Source organism: Leptinotarsa decemlineata, unplaced genomic scaffold, assembly GCF_025532065.1.
Source record: "Leptinotarsa decemlineata unplaced genomic scaffold, Ldec_3_MD MMD2_tig00078422_RagTag_RagTag, whole genome shotgun sequence".
NCBI lineage: Eukaryota > Metazoa > Arthropoda > Insecta > Coleoptera > Chrysomelidae > Leptinotarsa > Leptinotarsa decemlineata.
This window is the reverse complement of record NW_027412747.1, coordinates 23788663-23803572: the sequence shown is the minus strand read 5'-3', so window position 1 is coordinate 23803572 and position 14910 is coordinate 23788663. Positions and strand designations below refer to the sequence as shown.

The following is a 14910-nucleotide window of genomic DNA, read 5'->3' as shown; positions in this document are numbered from 1 at the left end:
ACATTGATTTCAGCAATGTTGGCAAACCTTGCGTAACCTCGCCCTAATGTTATTATTGTATTTAATAAAAATTTACTGAATAATTATTATAGTAAGACAATATTCTATTCTCGGATCAAGTTCTAAAAGTCGGTCAAGTATTTGAAGTTGGAGGTTAACTTCTCAGACATTGAATTAAAATTTTTGAAAAACGGTATCCCAAAAATGGCAAGTAATGTTTATACATACCCTGTTCACATTTAAATAACCTCTTTTTTCAGTCTGTTTCTCAGTTTCTGGAAGGAATGCCCTCATATAACGAGAATAACTTCGCAAAGTTCCATGTAGATAGTTCCAACAGATCGCCTTCAAGACCATCAGTTTATGTACCTACCAAGGATTACCCTTCTGAGCAAAGTAAGTTTAAATTGATAAAATTGTAGATATATATATGGCTGATTGTCATAATAATTGGAATAAAATTGTTCAAAAATGAATGTTTTATGTTACTATCTTTGGTTTTTATTAAAGAATGGTAATAGACGAAAAAAAAGTATCTACAAGTATTACAAATGATGCTACCAAAAAGAATACAGTTTTGGACAAAATTAATGAAATGTAAAAAAATTTAACATTAATTATGGTTTCTTCAATATACATAATACGATTCAATCAACAAATTTACCTCTGGGAGGATCAGTTAAATCATTTGTTGATAATACAACAATTACAGGTAAACTTCCCTGACTCGAATGTCCAAGGAACAAGGAGTTGAATTTGAGTTACAGAAAATTCAAATTACGGAAAAAGAAACTAAATTGAGAATTTTAAAACTCATATAAGTACCAGTTACCATTACTACATTATGTAATGGTATACATAATCCCATACAAGTAATAAAAAATACAGTTAATACAATGTAGATTCTCATTTCAGTATAGGTGAGTTGACACTGAACAAATTGTTCATTTGTAATTTGGTTCAATTACTTTGACAATCACCCATATTATTTTTGACAAGATTTACAATATATAAAGAACTATTATTTTTTCAGTTATTGTAACAGAAAAGACTAGTATATTGTTGAAATATATGCACCAGCATTGGGATAAAAAATATGTGAGTATATTTCATCTTCATATATATACAGGTCGGTTTTTTAGTTGATATCACAATTGCTATGTCGGAATTGGCTAGACCCATTTGTTTAAAGGTGGTTGACAATGTTTCGTGGTGTATTTCATCAGTTCGGACTTCCATTGTCTAATATAATATAAATTGATTTGAAATCCTTGAAAGAATCTGTAAAAAAAAATGAAAAGATTTACCGAAAAATAACAATTTTATTAAACAAAAAACTGAAATTACAAATACAAGCAACAACTAAAAAAAATTGTAATTTTGGAATACAACGATTCGGGTATAGCTCAATATATGTATTCCTTGCCAATGGAGGATTTCTATTTGATTTTGCTAAACTAAATACCATATCAGCATATGATAAGCAACTACTGATATTCTCGATCTGAAAAAAGATAATTTTAGTTATCCAAAATAGAAAGCTTTTGTCCAATTAAACTGACCTTGTGAGTATTTCCATTTCCAAAATAGCAATAGTGGGGTCAGCAAAAAAAAAGCAGTGGGGGTACCAATAAGATATTTTTTGCGTTAAATTGCAAGCACTGAAGCAGCATTATACATTTTTCTTTCCAGAGCAGCAAAAAAAGAGACCTGAGCCCTCAATCTAGCGAGCCCCAAAGGAAACGAGCTCGAACAGAATACACAAGAGATAGCTCCCGAGACGCAAGGGGTGTCAATGATTTTTGAAATGCATTATTTCAATTTAAAAATATGGAAAGGTAACTGTCTGATAGTATAATTTCGATTAAAAGGAGTCAATTTCGTTCTTATCCTCAAAATGGTAAAGATACATACATACATATACATCAGGCTTATTGATTTTTGCAATCTGTCTTCGTTGTATATATGTTATGTTCATCTTCTATCTTCTCTCTGACAAATTTTTAGGTTATTAGACGTATTAGTTAATATTTTGTTTTTTTTGAAATATTTTGCAATATTTTAAATTTCTATTTATGTTCCTACTCTCAAGTGAAATCATAAAGCAAGATCCTCAACACATTTTGATATCACCATCTGAGATGATGGTGGGACATCGACATTCTAGGAACTCTGCACGGAAGAATACTCGGAAAAGAATTCCGCATATACAAGTTATAATAGATATTAGATGACCTGTCATATCCAAAACGTTCGTAGGTTTTGACATATTTTGAGCAACAATTTCATTTACAGTGACAGGAAACTAATGTTATAATTTTAAAATGTGAATGTACAAGAGGTCAAGTTACCAAGTTTTGGTAGCCGGTCGGTTTGACGTGTGTGCTTCGTTCGCTCACTCAAATCGACTGCCGTGTTGGTCGGTGGTTCAAGCCCCACGCTGAACGATCGATTTTCACTTGTTATCGTCCAACCCGTGTTAGGAGTCACACGTTAAAAGGTAAGACCTCGTTAGTCCTTACCTCGTACAAGTTTCGACTTCTGAGGATTGTCGCTCATAGTGGTGCGACAGCTGTTTAGCGGAAAAACAGATTCGCTGGAAATAAGGAGGAATCATTAGGAAATTTTCTCTTTTTTTAATGTGATTTGAAGTCTGATATCTTCATTAGATTTTTGTCTTCTAGGGATGTTCCCAGGGGGATGCAATCTCAATGGGATGCTGCCAGAGAATACGCAAAAGTCGTCTGTAAATTATTCATAAGTGTTATCATCTAAGCCTCCATTATTATTACCCTCCATATTAAACTTGGACTCTTCCACGAGTCCAAGTTTAACCTTAAGTCAATGTTCGTTTTATGCGTTTTCAATCTGTTTTTATTGCATTTATTGTTTCCAACAATAGAGACATGTACGTTGACTGAGTTTTTTAATTTTTGAATAAAATGTATTTTTTTTTTAATCAAGTTTTTCATTTTTATTCAACAGGATAAGCCCAGTACAAAACATAAATAATCATTACAAATATAGCAATTAGATGAATAGCTTGAATAAGCATTATAAAATTATATGAAATGAAATATGGTTGCTCCCAAGTATATTATATCTGAGGGGGACTACTTTGAAGGGAACGAAATAGAAATTGTTGAATAAATAACTTTTTTTATATATGTATATAGTAAATACAATCTTTCGTTTGTTCATTTTTCAGATTGTGGAAGGTTATGTACCCAAAAAAATGAAAAGAAGTATTGATTCCTTCACCAAAAAATGTCTTTCAAAAGTATATTAACTGTTTGGTTTTCATTTTTCACTTGTAGAAGAAAATAATGGCATATTTTATTAATATCGTATGTGTATTCTTCTGTTGAATGTATTATTATATTTTATGTATATGGAGGTAAGTCCCATTGAGAGCGATCGCAGAGCTATAGAATATTCCAAATAAATTTTCTGTTAGATTACGATGAGCCCCATGCCGGCCAGTGTCATACCTATAATTAGCTTTAATTAGAGTAGCAAATGGAACATGCCTTTTTGTAATTTCTTTTCATAGATAGAAAGATAGATAATTTATTAGTGTTTTTTACATTCATCAGTATTTATACAAGTTGATACATACCTATTAATAAAATTAGCATATGTCAGGCATCTATTAATATTTACATTAACAATAGATGCTCACAATTTTAAGAATAAGGTTTTTTTTATAAAAAAAAATTTATATTTTACATCTGAGTTACGTCGACGAGCACACTTAAAAACAAAGCAGTAAAATTTAAAATTGGATATTATAAAACAACGATAAACGTCTATATGGTTGAAGAACTTATATCACAGTGCATGAATTCGTTGGTTCTGAAGAAGGGGTTTTTTTATATGTTGTTAGGTAGAGATCTTATTTTTTTGGTAATTCATTGTAAAGTTTCACAGCCCAAAAATTTGGTCCAATTTGGCAATAATTTGTATTCAAATCATTTTTATGCCAAATATTGTGGTGGTGCACATTTTCAAAACATTCATATTGTTTTCATTTTTATAGTTAGTAGTACAGTTCATCAAAATGTTTTATCATGTTACACTTATCCTGACCCTTGGTGACTGGTTTTTTGTTAGGTGATGACATTTTTTCAGAAACAACACAAATTATTCAGACAATGCCAAACGCCAACAGCATTGGAGGATGATAAGCCTCTGTACAGAGTATTTGTATGTCTTGCAAGAGTTGTAGTGAGGGTTGCTTTGAAAATAAGTTTGTACACATGGGGACGAGCTCGCCATCACGTTTGGCGCTTTGTATACCTTACCGGGAATGAAGACGTTGAAATTAGCTGTTTGCAAACAATAGTTAATATAATACTTTGCTTTAACGTCTTATTGACAAAGCTTTGAAAAATATGTATAGTGTGTTTATTTCTGTTCTACTTTCGTGTGTGTGGCATATAAGCGTTTGTATGTGGCGTTGTATGGCGCGCGTGTTGTGCGTATTGTGTGGGAGTGTGCTTGGTGGATGAGTGTATGTGTGGGGGTAAGGGGTGTGTGTGTTGTTTTACTTTATATGTATGTGTGGATTTCTTAATAATAAAATGAAGCCTTCACTTATTCATAAGTATCAATTTTTATTCACATATCAGACTACTTGTTAAAATAGAGACGAATTGTTACAAAGAAAACTTCTACTGCAAAATTACAAAACTCTTCATATTACTCTTTTCTTGGTTTGCAACCATCAGTCCATATGTAGAAATGATTCAAACCAATATCAAGTTACTCCCATAGACTGTAGTAACATTTATACAAGTCCAATTAGATTATGTTGTGACTTGTTTTAACATTTGTTCAATGAAAACATTCTTCAAACACGTATTCCACTTAGCTAGGTGCTGAAAGGCGTCCCCGGAGATCCCACAACGTCGATGATTTCCCCGGTGGAAATCGTGGAAATTTTCACATCAGTTTCCGTGTTAGACAATAACTGCGGCGGGATGGCTAGACTCTGAAAAAAACTATGGTATTGAACAATTTACAGATAATTTCTAAAAACAGAAAAATTATAAAACTGAACACTTGAAAACAAAAGTAGACCATATAAATTCTCAAAGTATTGACAATGGAAGATCAAAATTTAGATATTCTCAGCATATCTGAACCAACAAACCTCTACCTTTGATTTTTTCACTCCCAATTCAAATCTGCACGTTAACAGATTAGCTACAAAGGGGCCAGTGGGTTTTCCATTGCTGTGCCTTCATGCTGTCGTAGAAACACTTTTTGAATTGAAATAAATTCTGCAATTTTCCAGATGGTACACAAGAAGAGGCATTACCATGGAAAAACACCAGCCAAAAAACGTTAAAAACTAAAAAATATTTTTTGAAACTAGACTAGATTGTTTGCATTTTCATAATCAATTTCAGGTAACTGTGAGTTTATTTAGATTGTACTTAGCTTTTAGGACTTGCCTCTGCATGTAATTACAACCTCTGAGGTGTTTATAAGAATTACTTCAATGAATAAAATGAATGAATATTCTCCCTACCTTTCCTGGGTTTTGAGCTTCGAACTGATGCCTGAGAGACTGCAGTTCATATTCACAAGTTGCCAAAGCAGCTTTAATTTCCATCAGTAACACCATATCGCTCCTCATTTCGTTGAAGTGCTGGCATATCTCTTCAGATGGAGTCGGGTTCAACTCTGAAAGTAAAGTAAAACAAAGTATTTTTTATATCTGCAATAGATCAAAAGTAAAACTTATTAATACAGTTTATTTTATGATTTTCACTATAAAAGATTTAAAAAAAACTGCGTCACGACTTTCGCTAGACAATAGCTTTCTCAAGTATAATATCATTTTACACATTATCATCAAGTATCGCCTTCAAGACTGAAAGTAATAAGAACATCAATTAATCAGTTTATTCAATGTAACGAAGACATTAATTACATCATAATTTTCATAATAACTCAAAACACAAACAGACACATTTGACTATTCAAGACACACATATTTGAAAAAATAGTAAAATAAATATAAACAAAAATAACACACATGCTGTGGAGCTGGGCATTGTCATATGATTCGACACTAAACTCATTGAAATCCTGTAAATTTTTTTCACTAGATCCTCATATTTTTGTTACTAGATATACCAAAAATTTACTAAAAGTTTATGGATCTCGCGATGAAATCGAAAGGATTTCATTGAAGCTTGTGATAAAATCAACAGGTATTCAATGAGTCTGGTGACGAAATTAACAGGATTTCAATGGATCTAGTGACAAAATCAATAAGTTAGATTCGTTTGTCATACTGTCACTATATGAATTTGAGGGAAATCTAGTGGCGTTTTGAGGCAATCTAGTGACTCTTTGGACATGCTGACCTGCTGGAGATTTACATGGGAAAACGATGATTTGGGTTGCCTTTCTCTCCTCACAATACTCACATAAGGAGTATTTTTTTAATACTCTTTCAATTTTCAAACGATATTCACAAAAATTTAGTTGATTGTTTCAGATTATTGTTCCTAGTTTGTATTAAAAAACTATGATCCAAATATTTCCGAGGTAGATAGAAACACATTGAGACAGTTTTTGACTCATTTATGATTTATTTATTTTGGAACTTGCATTGTTGAAATCTTGATAGCTTTTATCTAACGCTGACAGTGTTGACTGTAACTAATCTGGAAGTACCATTAGTATACATGATGCAGCTTTTGTCGACAAAATCACTCCGCTATGAGACAAGGGATAATCATCTGGGGCTCATGTCATGGGTTTAATGTCATGGGTTTCCTATGTCAAAAAAAATTATCAGAATAATCTTTAATATAAATACAAGAGATTCCTGCAGAGGAGCCTTTAAAATCAACAAACTACTTACTGTGTCAGCAATCTATATATATGAATCGATAAAATTTATTATCAATCATCCAGGCCATTTTGACATACATCGCAAAACGCATATTTACGAGACAAGACAAAAAAAAGACTTCTCATATCCCATCCATGCAAAATCCCTATATGAACGTAGCACTATCTACGCTGGAATGAAATTTTATAATAATCTTCCGAAAAACATAAAAGATATTGTTGTTGCTAACAGATTTCTGAAATCTGTAAGAAAATTCTTATGTAATCTGCAGCCCTACAATACTGATGAATATTTTCTGGCCTGTGGAAATTTATGAAACAAAATTTTATTCAAAATTGCGCTATGTATGAAGCAATTCATTTTGAATGCTTCATTTTTAGATTTATATGTACACATATTTGATATCTTTACAATTTTCCTTTTGACGTATTTCTCAGACAAAAATTTTCTGCCACTCCTGTGAATGATTATAAAATACTCTGTTGAAATAAATGTATCTATCTATCTATCTATCATTTTATACGAAGGTGGTAACAATGTCTATGTGGAACACCAGTCGTTATGGTCTGTTTGATGTTTGAAAAACACATGGATAAGGATTGAGAAAAGCAAAACTCACCCAATCCCATTTCTTGAAGCATCTGTTCGACACCTTTAGTTTTCTTTTGGCCTACGTTAGCGGGTAGTTTCATCCGTTGCGATCTCAGCGATACGCCGCTGTTTTTGAAATCGGGAAATTTGATGCCGGCGCTTTCGATCGCCTGTAGAATGTGCTGTGAAATAGGTCGGAAAAATTAATATATGAAAATAAAAATTAAAAATTTATTCTAAGAAAAAATGCAAAATTTTCGAGATTGTAACGCTCAAAAAAATTTTTATTTTCACAGCCATTCTAGAAATTTGAAGTCAGTTTTCAACTTTTGCTTGTTTACTTGAAGTTTGCTATAGAGTTGAATCGTACTCCTTGTTATGTACATGTATACAAAGAATTATATCATCAATTTATAAAAATTCAAGAGTTTGATTCAACTTGATAACTTCAGATACGGGGCATGTAATGAAATTTATGAAAATATCAAAAGTTCACTCAGTTGAATATTTCCTTGACAATTAGGAACACCCTGTAATCTATAATCAATGTATAGAGCAATTTCAAACTTGTTGAATGAGATGGGTTACTATTTTATTTACAAAGATTGAACAAGAAATAAAATAATTTTTGAGAAAAGTTTCAGGCTTACAGGGTGTTTTGTATAGGCATGACCGACCCATAACACCTTATATATCATTATGTATTCGGATGAAATAGAACAATTCACCTTACTCAAAGTAGTATCAAGTAAAAATCACCCTATAGATACTGTTACAAATATAGTTTGAATTAAAATGAAATTCTTAAAATGTTACTGAATTGCATGGCATATTCGAAACACTACAATATTTCAAACTGGGAAAGTCTTCAAAATAAAAACACTTACATTGGGGTCGACCCTAGAAGGCCTCAAAGGATTCGCAATTTTTTTCTTGGGTAACTTTTTATCAATCTTCCGAGGAGTTTCATTCTGATTATCGGCCTGACTGATCAGTTTTTGTAGATCCTGAGTTTTTCTGTCACGTTCCTTCTTGCGGGCCTCTATTTTCTTCAGTTCTCCCAGTAGAAATTGCTCCTCTTCGATCTGCAACCACAAATGCATCATAATTTACTAGCATCCAACAAAATCGAGTAAAATTACCTGTTCTGGCTTCCTTTCGTACAATTTTTTTAGCTGTTCCTTTCTCCTACGTTCGTGATCAGCATCATAAGTATATACTCTTTTTTCACCATTCAACTACGAAAAAACTATTGTTAAATATCTTTAAAGTATATTTTTGGGGATTTTCACAATCCGAAAAAAATAAACACAAAACCCAATAATACAGAAGAACAAAAATTGTTCTTGTGGTAAAAGTTATGTTGGTGAAACTTCAAGACCATTGAATGTGTGTTTGAAAGATCATTGGGATTACATCACACAATTAATAGAATTAAAATTGTCACAATTGGAATCAGACGATGAACTTGCAAGATGCAAATTTACATTTACCTTTGCCAGAGTTCCACAGATTTTATAATATCTGTCCTTCAAATCCTCAACAGATCGTTTACTGAACTGATCTGAATCGTAGCGATCAGCCATTACAATGAACCTCAGATCGAACCTTCTTGCCAAATCTATCAGATGATCCGTCTCTTCTTTAGTCCAAGTATCACATTTGAGGTGCTGCTGGTATTCTGCATCTGTATATGACACTATGTCCACTTTCTACAAATTTCAATTGGGTATGATTTACAGAAATTTATTATAAAATTTGATATAATTAATAATAGCATTTAATTTCCATTCGAGACAAACATATGTATAGGAATAATCAGTGATGAAAAATGAAGATTAAAAACACAATTTATAATATTCACATTCAGTGAAATAGTTAGAATACCAACAACAAAATAAATAAACAAATAACTAAATTTCTAAAAATTTCTCTATTTCATGGAAATTCTGTTCCAAAGATTTTTTTCAATCTTGATATGAAATCACAATCATTTTGAAATTTCTCGTAAGCCTGAAACCTAAAATTAATTTTGTTTGTTCCTGGAAAAATAACTCGCCTTGTTGAACTTAGCGAATGGATATTCTTTTGGTTCGTCAGACGGTCGTCTCCAGTGATGGAATGTTGCGTTATCCGTCCGAGCCGGGTTTGTAAAGGACATCCATTTCCACTTCCTCGGTTTCCTCATGCCCAACTTGATCTTAGTCTGCTTGTAACCATTGTTTCCAACTGAAATAAAACTCAAGATAGATTTAATGGAAACTGTAGGACATTCAAAACCATACTTGTGTCTGATGAGAAAAGTGGAGGAGCATCTTTGTTATCATTGTAGAGAAGGGCGAAGACTTCTCTATGCATTCCTTCAGGTCGTTTGGAGACTTTCGGCCCAGTAGAATTGCGTTTTTTGTATCTATCTGGACCTAATATTGTTTCTCTAGTTATTTCTGGAGTTGGTGGTCTCTCCAGTTCCATAATATCCCTTACGTCGGCCATTTCTGTTGGTAATTCTACAAAGATCAGGTGAAATATTGACGAAGACACTGATAATAAATGTATAAATGTTTGGTTTCTTTCAATCAAAGAGTACACCAACTATACTTCAATGTTTAGGTTGCAATTAATATTGAATTATAACCTGAAAATAAACAATCAGTTGACATTGACAGATAGAAACCATAATACGACAGTTGTTCCGTGGTAGGTCCATGTCTGTGACAGAAACCCTCATAGAAACCAGAAGCACAGAAATTTAAAGAATCAGAAGAGACACTCAAGGGAAACACTGATCTGGAAAAACTAATTTCGGCGACCTCCGCCATTTTTTAAGGACGAAACAGGGCCTCTACATCGAAGGGTTAGATCAGTTCATAGAAACAAAGAGTTTTAGTAAAAATATCGGACCGCCATTACTGAACTTCCAACTTTCTGTTCTTCAGATAGTATCTAATCTATGACAGAAAAGTTTATGTGGTCAAAATTTCTGAAACGGTTTGTTGTGTTTCGTTTGTTTGCTTTAACCGATGAGAAATTCGTACTGGCATCTGTGTAAGGAAAACGTACCAATTTTTCCGCGCTTGAGGGTGAAAATTTTGATTGCTTACTTTTCCGTGCCAGAGGTGCCTTCTTTTGCACAGTGAAGTACAGATTACCGAAGTGACATTCATCTTGCAGCTTTATGACGTTAAGATGTTTGATGTCATATTTAGCAGTAGATTCGAAATATTTGCCGAGCAAAAATCAAGTTTTGCAATTCGATCAGTTTCACACTCATTATCATGTCGAAAAAAATTCTAGGTAGACAATTATCATCCCCGAGATTAAGATGCATAAAAATACCACGGTGTAAAATATTTTGACGAGAACACTCGATCTACGGCACTTTTGAAAATAATTAATTTTTCGAATTTTATATATTGAGAAAATGTTAAACTGACATTTTGCATTGATTTTTCTACGAAATTCAGGTCATAAGATATCCTTTGGAAATTTGATATCGATTGGATGTCCGTCTAGGTATACTTTGAGTCATTAATTTTTCCCTCCTCTTTTTTGTTTTTTTCATGTGAAACATCTATAGCCGCACGTAAAACCGAATCTAACCATTCTCTTTCCATTGGTTCGGCGTTACGCTATCTCTCTCGCCACTCTGAGCTCGGATACCAATAATAATAATAATAACTAATATACTTCAGAGAATGCTGCTCTATATTCTTTACAGTATATAAAGAAAACATAAAATGAAACAACGTCATACAATTTGTACATAAATGTTTAAAAATTATCTAGATATTCCTGAAGTGAATAAGGTTCTAACTTGATCCGGAGCTCTTTGACATCTGTTTTGAATTTTTCCAGGCTCCCTAACATTTTAAAGTCTCTGTGGTAATATACTGAAAACTCTTATAGATGCATGGTATGGATGTCTTTCTGACACCGAAAATCTACTTTTATTTTTAAATATGTATACCATATCTCATAAGATATAGAGCGCATATACTGTCAACATAATATTTGCTTTGAAGATTTCCCGCCATAACTGACGAAATTTCAGTTTGAAAATGTGTGTATACAGTTTGGTTTAATACAATATACATAACCTGTGTTTTACTAAATGAGTGATTTTTAAAAATAATTAAAAATAATATATGTCCGACAGTGATAATTTAGAAAGTGAGCATCCTTCTGCAAAGATAGCAAAATCTAGTCATCAGTAAGTTAATTATATTTTTATTATATTCTATAATAAAATTGTGCTCTAAGCCCGCGTATATTTGGTCTGTCTCAAGGGTCAGTAAATGTTAACAGGAACACCAGAAAGTTAATCAATCATTTAATTTTCTAATGATGCTGGAATTTATATTGAAACATTTCTTATTGATATAACTTGAGATCTTCAGTATTATATTGCAATAACTAGCTTACATTCTTGAGTTTGCAGGTTAAACGGTTATTTTTAACACCTCGACATGGGTTTCAGTCACCAAATGATCATCTTCAAAAATAAGATTAAACAGGTTTCAACCGAAAGTGAACAACTGAAATGTATCGGTTATGTTGTTGATATCTCATGAAGGAAAGAAAGATGATATGAGCATTAACTGTCATTTATTAGAGAGAAATATCCAATCATTACAATTCAGTAAAATGTAGGTACTATATCTCACAACTTAACACAATATTCTAAATAAATATGGCATAATATCGTAAACCTAATGATAATCATTACATTTTCATAAATTACAATTAGACCTAGGTACACATATTTACTCACTCGATTGCTTTGAAGTTGCTTCTCCATTTCGCCCCAGCCCCCATACAATGGGGGCCATGAGGGGCTTGTATCAAAAGCTATGTTTTCTTAAGACACAGCGTGAATGGTGAAAAATACCGTACTAATCAAAAGGTGCACAAGAAAATAAAAATCGTGCGGCTCCGAATAAATAAATCTCACAGCAAAACTAGGTGGTAGATTCACTCTTAAGCTACAGAAAATAAATTTCTAAGTAATTTAAATCTAATTTTGATTTTTTCGTGGGCATTCGAAAGAGAAGTGTGGGAAAGAAAATAAAATTCGATTATAGAGTTCCAACAAAATTTACAACAAACCATTTAGAATCAAAAACAGTATCCCACACTTTTTTCTAGAATGCCATCTTTGGGCGTGGTATGTTACATGTTCTTATCCTAAAAAATCGTGTCACTCTAAAAATAAATGTATTGCTAGTGTACAGTGTATATCAAGGCGAAGAATAAGACACAATTTCGTGTAAGGCAAAAGTTCGTTAGAATCAAGTGTGTTGTATTCCGATGATTTCAAAAATCCATGCGTGAATACAAGAAATAAATTATTTTTGGTATTCCTAGACCGTATCATAATTTGTTATGTACAAATATAAAATATATCTCCATTAAATAATAAAAATTCCGTAAAATAATAATATGATACACTTTCAACTAGTCTATACTCATTTCAAAAATAATATTCAATAATCGACGCATCAAATGCTATTCTATTCGTTGGAATAAACCTGACTAGACTGATTATCTTTACAATTACAGATTCCATAACCCTAAAACAAATATAATACAAAATAATTTTCTTTGAAAAAACCGATTAGATAAAAAAATGTTTTGGCATATCATTTACTTTTTTTGGTTGGCAAACGTGATAAAATATATATTGGCAGCTTTGAAAAGTATCACAAAACCTTGAATTAACTTTTGATCACAGTTTTATTCAATAAAAACCGAAGAGATAGTTTTCCTTTCAGATTATCTTGAATTATTCGAGTTAATTTCATAAAATAAATTACTGAATATTAAAAAAGCACTTTAGTGTGAATTCTACACTAGAAAAGTAACAAAAATTTGGTTGAATGGTCCACTTGTCCACGTCCACAAATATTCGACAAGTAACCACGGTCAGTTCTACTGACACTCTGCTCTGTTAGGTGGTATAGATGGAATTATATTACAAGAACATATTCAATCACTCTTACCACTCACCATTCACACTTTCCAGGGAATGTTGTCCTTGCGAAAAATAATATTCCTAATTTTATTTTCATGACTCCATTAATAGGTCTATTTGCCTTCTAAATCATCTGACGTTATCAACCTCACCTATTCAACAAAAAAATATCACTTTATTTACTTTTCAAAGACTGCCCACAGGAATACCAACCAAGAAAACTATGCAAAACGTCTACCATCCAACAAGTATGGAATGCTTTCCAGAAATTCTTACCAAACTACTTCACTCTTTAACGCCGTTTTTAACACCTAGCAACTTAGCAGCGTCGTCCGCCGAAGCCGCCAGAACCTTATCGATAATCGACCTATCTCTCAAACCAAGCAAGTTACTGATCAAGTCACCTCCGCCTTCTGCGCCGTCAGACTCGTCGGTTTTCTGGAAAACCACCCTCTCCGCCTTGTAGGGAGGCGACGAACTCTGCACCTCCTCATCGCTGTTGTTCATATCGTGATCGAAGCTGACGTTGTGCTTCTTTCTGTGCCGCAGCATACTATGCTTCAGAGTGAACCGCCGCCTACAGATGTCGCAGCTGAATGGTCGCTCACCAGTGTGCGTGCGCATGTGTCTGCGCAGGTCCTCGGCCGACCAGAATCTGCGCATGCAGAATGCGCAGATCACCTTCCGGTTGGAGTAGTCGGGGAATTTGCCACGAATTTCGCTCTCCTCGTCTTCCTGATGAGCGGAATCGTCAGGCGTGGTGGCGCTGCTATCGAGTGCATTCTTCGACATCAGCAGGTCGTACTCGGAGACGTGCTTGTCGCGGATATGATCGAGCGCCTCCTGTCGCTCTCCGAACGAACCCTCACATAGGTGGCACTTGAAAGGCAGGTCGGAGTTCTGCGTACCAGGTTCGGCAACTGTCTTGATTTGGTTCTCCCAGTCGTGGCTTTGTTCCGCGTTAGGCACTTTTTCGTCTTCGGAGCTCCCCGCTTCGTATCCTTGGGCCTTGATGTCGTCACCCTGCGCGTTCGTCGAATGTTTGCAACTGATGTGTTTTTTTAGGTTAGAGTAGGTCGCAAATGTACTGCTCGGGCAGCTGGAACATTTAAACGGTCTTTCGGGTACGTTGCGCATCAGGTAGTTGGCGCTGTTATTGCCCGATTCGTTGGAGATGGTCGTGGCTGCGTTGCCGTGTTTACGCAACAGATGGCGGTCGCAGTTCGACTTGGTCGTGAACAACAGAGGGCAGTGGCTGCACTTGAACGGTTTTTGGCCGGTGTGAGTGAGAATGTGTCTGCGCAGGGAGGACGTCCAGGGGAATTTTCGGCTACAGTAGGGGCAGCTAACGCGGTTTGGTGCCAGGGAGTAGGCGGATTTTTTCTTGACGGGTTGTACTGTGTCGGACTCCGATCTGTAACAAAGAAAGTGTTTCATAGCACCATAAATACTGAAGATAATAAATGTTGATTAT

At 34.0% G+C, this 14910-nt stretch overlaps 3 protein-coding genes across 6 annotated transcripts in view; 1 reads left to right on the top strand and 2 right to left on the bottom strand.

Annotated features, from left to right (window-relative positions):
• LOC141487190 (DET1- and DDB1-associated protein 1-like) lies at positions 1-5635 on the top strand. Of its 2 annotated transcripts, none has more exons than XM_074185982.1 (5): positions 1-207; positions 261-396; positions 1034-1098; positions 1693-1838; positions 5300-5635. In XM_074185982.1, the coding sequence occupies exons 1-4, from the start codon at positions 205-207 to the stop codon at positions 1804-1806; spliced, it is 318 nt and encodes a 105-aa protein (XP_074042083.1). In that variant the 5' UTR covers positions 1-204; the 3' UTR covers positions 1807-1838; positions 5300-5635. The 2 variants fall into 2 exon arrangements, with proteins under 2 accessions (XP_074042083.1, XP_074042082.1); XM_074185981.1 differs by lacking the exon at positions 5300-5635 and adding an exon at positions 2685-2959 and having other exon boundaries at positions 3-207.
• DMAP1 (DNA methyltransferase 1 associated protein 1) lies at positions 4597-10130 on the bottom strand. 2 transcript variants are annotated; one of them, XM_074185980.1, is made up of 8 exons: positions 9751-10130; positions 9525-9694; positions 8959-9177; positions 8608-8703; positions 8353-8550; positions 7494-7647; positions 5537-5691; positions 4597-5003 (listed from the first exon to the last, which is right to left on the bottom strand). In XM_074185980.1, exons 1-8 carry the CDS (start codon positions 9956-9958, stop codon positions 4962-4964), a joined length of 1242 nt encoding a protein of 413 aa, XP_074042081.1. In that variant the 5' UTR covers positions 9959-10130; the 3' UTR covers positions 4597-4961. The 2 variants fall into 2 exon arrangements, with proteins under 2 accessions (XP_074042081.1, XP_074042080.1); XM_074185979.1 differs by having other exon boundaries at positions 4597-4993; positions 9751-10129.
• Positions 10131-12053: 1923 nt separating this feature from the next.
• peb (zinc finger protein pebbled) overlaps positions 12054-14910 on the bottom strand; it is a 29249-nt gene continuing 26392 nt past the window's right edge. For both annotated transcript variants that reach the window (XM_074186256.1, XM_023164982.2), the window contains one exon: positions 12054-14850. In XM_074186256.1, coding sequence (XP_074042357.1) covers positions 13722-14850 — 1129 coding nt within the window. In that variant the 3' untranslated portion in view covers positions 12054-13721. The remainder of the gene's footprint in view (positions 14851-14910) is intronic.

Bases quoted from the DNA above. Each gene is read 5' to 3' on its own strand.
- LOC141487190 (XM_074185982.1), top strand. The intron at 397-1,033 runs GTAAGTTTAAAT...TTATTTTTTCAG, and splicing joins GGATTACCCTTCTGAGCAAA to TTATTGTAACAGAAAAGACT. The intron at 1,099-1,692 runs GTGAGTATATTT...TTTTCTTTCCAG, and splicing joins AGCATTGGGATAAAAAATAT to AGCAGCAAAAAAAGAGACCT.
- DMAP1 (XM_074185979.1), bottom strand. From the start codon at position 9,958: ATGGCCGACGTAAGGGATATTATGGAACTGGAGAGACCACCAACTCCA. The intron at 8,551-8,607 runs GTAATTTTACTC...TTGTGGTTGCAG, and splicing joins ACGAAAGGAAGCCAGAACAG to ATCGAAGAGGAGCAATTTCT. The intron at 5,692-7,493 runs GTGAGTTTTGCT...CTTTACTTTCAG, and splicing joins GCTTCAAGAAATGGGATTGG to AGTTGAACCCGACTCCATCT.